Below are 3,715 nucleotides of genomic sequence, written 5' to 3' on the forward strand. Positions count from 1 at the left end.
ACCAGGCTGGGTAGACGTGAGCCACAAGGCTAGGTAGAGTACGCATCCTAGCCCTCATGCTTGTAAAGCCGTCCCCTTCATTTATAAAAGGGGATGAGCTTCCTCCAACAAGGGGACGGACTTTTGACGGCACAACGCACAACACACAACACACACAGTCAAGCTGCTATCAAGCTCTTGGCCTCCTTTCGACCCTTCCATCAGAGACTTGGGACCAGCCCCTCTCTCGATCGTTTGTACCCCCTACTACAAACCATTTTCGGTGCTAATAACATGAGCAACAACAAACTGGACGTAGGGACATTCAGCCCGAACTAGTATAAATCTTGTGTCCTTTAGCGCACCATCCGAGCCTAACGCGCATTACTATAAATCTACTTGTTGGTGCTTGTACGAAACACCGGCAGTTGGTACGCCAAGTAGGGGCCTTTGCACATTCTAAATTAGGCCTCAGATGGCCACCCACGCAATCACCTGGGTCCCAGGCGCACACGTGCATTTCGGTGACCTAGATTTCATCATTACACTAGGAGGAGAGCTGGCGCTGGCCCACACGGTTGTGCAGTCTCTCCCTTCCATCAACCTCAGCCACCTGAGGCTTGAGGGCTAGCCGGGCGACTCCCTTGGACCCTAGTTATCCAGGGAGGCCCCGCGCAGCATCACCCTATTTCCGGAAGGCCCCGTACAAAGCGCCCCAATAGCGTTTCCATTCGGTCTCCGCAACACCACGGCGACCGCTGGCCACCTTCTGGCACTACGCATGGTTCAGCCACCCACGGACATCGAGTTTGTGGGGACAATTGAACCTGATATGGAGACTCTCCATAGGCTCCTCACGAAGGAGCCGGGATCATTCTCCAGCTCGGACTCCAGCAGGGAGAGCCATCACCCTTCCCGAGAGTGCCTCATGGCACGGACCCCCGAGGGGCACATTGAGGACGTCTTCGAGGAAGAGGCTACCCCGACAAGCAACCCTAATGGCAGGTCTGGGGGGGAGGCAATAGCCCCATCTCGCTTGGGGATGGAGCAGCTGAGAGCCCACAAGCTAGAGATCGATGAGGCCAGATAAGGGCTCATCTGGGAATACGTGGACATCAATCGCGAGATTGAACGCCACGAAGGCGGTGGGCGCGCATGCGCCACGGCCCACACCGTACACCAGAGGATCCTCACCGATGATGGGAGCCTTCCTCACTTTGCTCGGGCAAGCCAAAACATCACCGCAACGACAGCCTTGCTGCATGGCCTTCCGGAGGCCGCGACGTCCGAGGATCGCCGCGCCCATCGAGAAATTCGCACGTTGCTCGAGCGTGTGGCGGTGCAGCAGGCAGAAAGCTCGTTGTCTCGACGACATGAGCCTGACGCTAGCCAGCGCACGCCCTCGGTGCGCCCCACCAAGGACGCGTCCATTCACCAGACACCGCCAGGCAGCAGGCAGCCCTTTGCCATCCCGGTGCATCAATGCCTCGGCCATGATCGCGACGTACGCAGCACCATCAACGCCCGCAGGCGCACCCATGGCGACGCAGGAGAGGTAGCCCACTGTGGCTACCATCCCCGACATGGCGGACGCTACGACAGCAGCAAGGACCAAAGCCCGAGCCCTGGCCTGCCAGGCCCTCAGGCCTTTGGCCGACACATCCTCAATGTTGTGTTCCCACTAAGGTACCGACCGCCTACCAACATCCCTAAATATTCTAAGGAAACAAACCCCGGGCTTTGGCTCAAAGACTATCGGCTTGCATGTTAGGGCGGTGGTGCGAGTGATGACGATTTCATTATTCGCAATCTCCCACTATTCTTGGCCAACTCGGCACGAGCATGGTTGGAGCACCTACCATCCAACGCCATTCAAAGTTGGGTGGATCTAATAGAGATCTTCATGGAGAACTTCCAGGGCACGTACAAACACCCCGAAAACCCATGGGACCTCAAGAACTGCCGCCAGAAGGCCGATGAAACCCTCCACAGGTACATCTAGCGCTTCTCTCGGCAGTGCAACAAGCTCCCTAATGTCACCGATGCCGACGTGATAGGAGCCTTCCTATTTGGGACAACCTACGAGTCTCTGGTTCACAAGCTAGGGCGCAGGGGCCCACGGACCACCAAGGAGCTCCTAGACATCGCCACCAGCCACGCCTCAGGAGAGGAGGCGGTTGGAGCCATCTTCGACCGCTCCGACAGCAAGGCGAGTCGGGACAAGGACGCCGGCGAAGGCGCTTCCAACCCTCCCGCCAAAAGAAAGAATAAGAAGCAATGGTGCGACAACTTGCTCATGGCCGCAGCCGACCGCAAGGGTGGCCGGAAGCCCGCGGAGGGTGCTCTGAACCATTTTGAGAAAATGCTCAAGGGGCCATGCCCAAACCATGCTTTCCTGGCCAAGCATCTATACAAGGATTGTGGCCTCATGCACAAATACTTGTCCGGGGGCCTCAACAAGGAGGAGCAGGGGAAGGAACCTGCCCCCACTGATGACGTCGAGGAGAAGGATGACGCCTTCCCAACACCGAATGGTGCCCTCATGATCTTTGGAGGATCAACGGCCTACGACTCCAAGCGCCGTTAGAAGGTCACACGCCACGAGGTCTATACGGCCGGACCAGCCACGCCTGCCTTCCTCCGGTGGTCAGAATCCACCATAACCTTCGACCGGACCGACCATCCGGATGTCATCCCACACCTGGGAAGGTACCCGCTTGTCGTCGACCCAATCATCGGCCCAAAGCGGCTCACAAAAGTACTGATGGACAAAGACAGCGGCCTCAACATCATGTACGCCAAGACACTCGACGAGATGGGCATCGACCGAACGAACCTCTGCCCCATTCGAGCACCCTTCCACAGCATCATACCTGGCAGACAGGCCATGCCGCTGGGGCAGATTGATCTGCCCATCACTTTCGGGGATCGGTCCAATTACAGGACTGAGACCCTTACCTTCGACGTGGTAGGGTTCCCTAGAACCTTCCACGCCATCCTTGGATGTCCAAGCTATGCAAAGTTCATGGCTGTCCCCAACTATACATACCTTAAGTTGAAGATGTCGGGCCCCCGCGGGGTCATCACCATTGGCACCTCCTTCCATCGTGCTTACGAGTGTGAAGTCAAATGCTACGGCCATGCCACAGCAGTCATCGCCTCTGAAGAGCTCGTCACCCTTAGGGAGGAGGTCGTTGAAGAAGCACCCAATGCAAAGAAGTCGTCCGAGTCGTTCAAATCGGCGAAAGGGTCCAAGGAGGTCCTCGTGGACCCCAGCAGCTCCGAGGGCAAAAAAGTCCTCATCGGGACCGCGCTCTCCTCCGAATAGGAAACACACTCACAAAGACACCTTTGCGTGGAAACCCTCGAATATGCCGAGCATCCCGAGGGAGGTCACCGAGCATACCCTAAAAATCCTCCCAGGCTCCAAGCCGGTGAAGCAACGCCTGCGCCGCTTCGACGAGGAAAAACACAGAGCCATCGGTGAAGAGATAGCAAAATTGTTGGCTGCTGGATTCATCAGGGAAGTACACCACCTAGAGTGGTTAGCAAATCATGTTCTTGTGCGAAAAAAGAGCGGTAAATGGAGAATGTGTGTCGATTACACAGGCCTCAACAAGGCGAGTCCAAAGGATCCATTTCCTTTGTCCCGAATAGACCAAATAGTTGATTCCACCTCAGGGTGCGAAACCCTCTGCTTCCTTGACGCATACTCCGGCAACCACCAGATCACGAT

At 56.6% G+C, this 3,715-nt stretch overlaps 1 protein-coding gene across 1 annotated transcript; it reads left to right on the forward strand.

Moving 5' to 3' along the window:
• Nucleotides 1-2,743: 2,743 nt before the first annotated feature.
• Nucleotides 2,744-3,307, forward strand: LOC136465159 (uncharacterized). The gene has a single exon (XM_066464011.1). It carries the CDS (start codon nt 2,744-2,746, stop codon nt 3,305-3,307), a length of 564 nt encoding a protein of 187 aa, XP_066320108.1.
• Nucleotides 3,308-3,715: the final 408 nt, after the last annotated feature.

Source organism: Miscanthus floridulus, chromosome 7 (assembly GCF_019320115.1).
Source record: "Miscanthus floridulus cultivar M001 chromosome 7, ASM1932011v1, whole genome shotgun sequence".
Lineage (NCBI taxonomy): Eukaryota > Viridiplantae > Streptophyta > Magnoliopsida > Poales > Poaceae > Miscanthus > Miscanthus floridulus.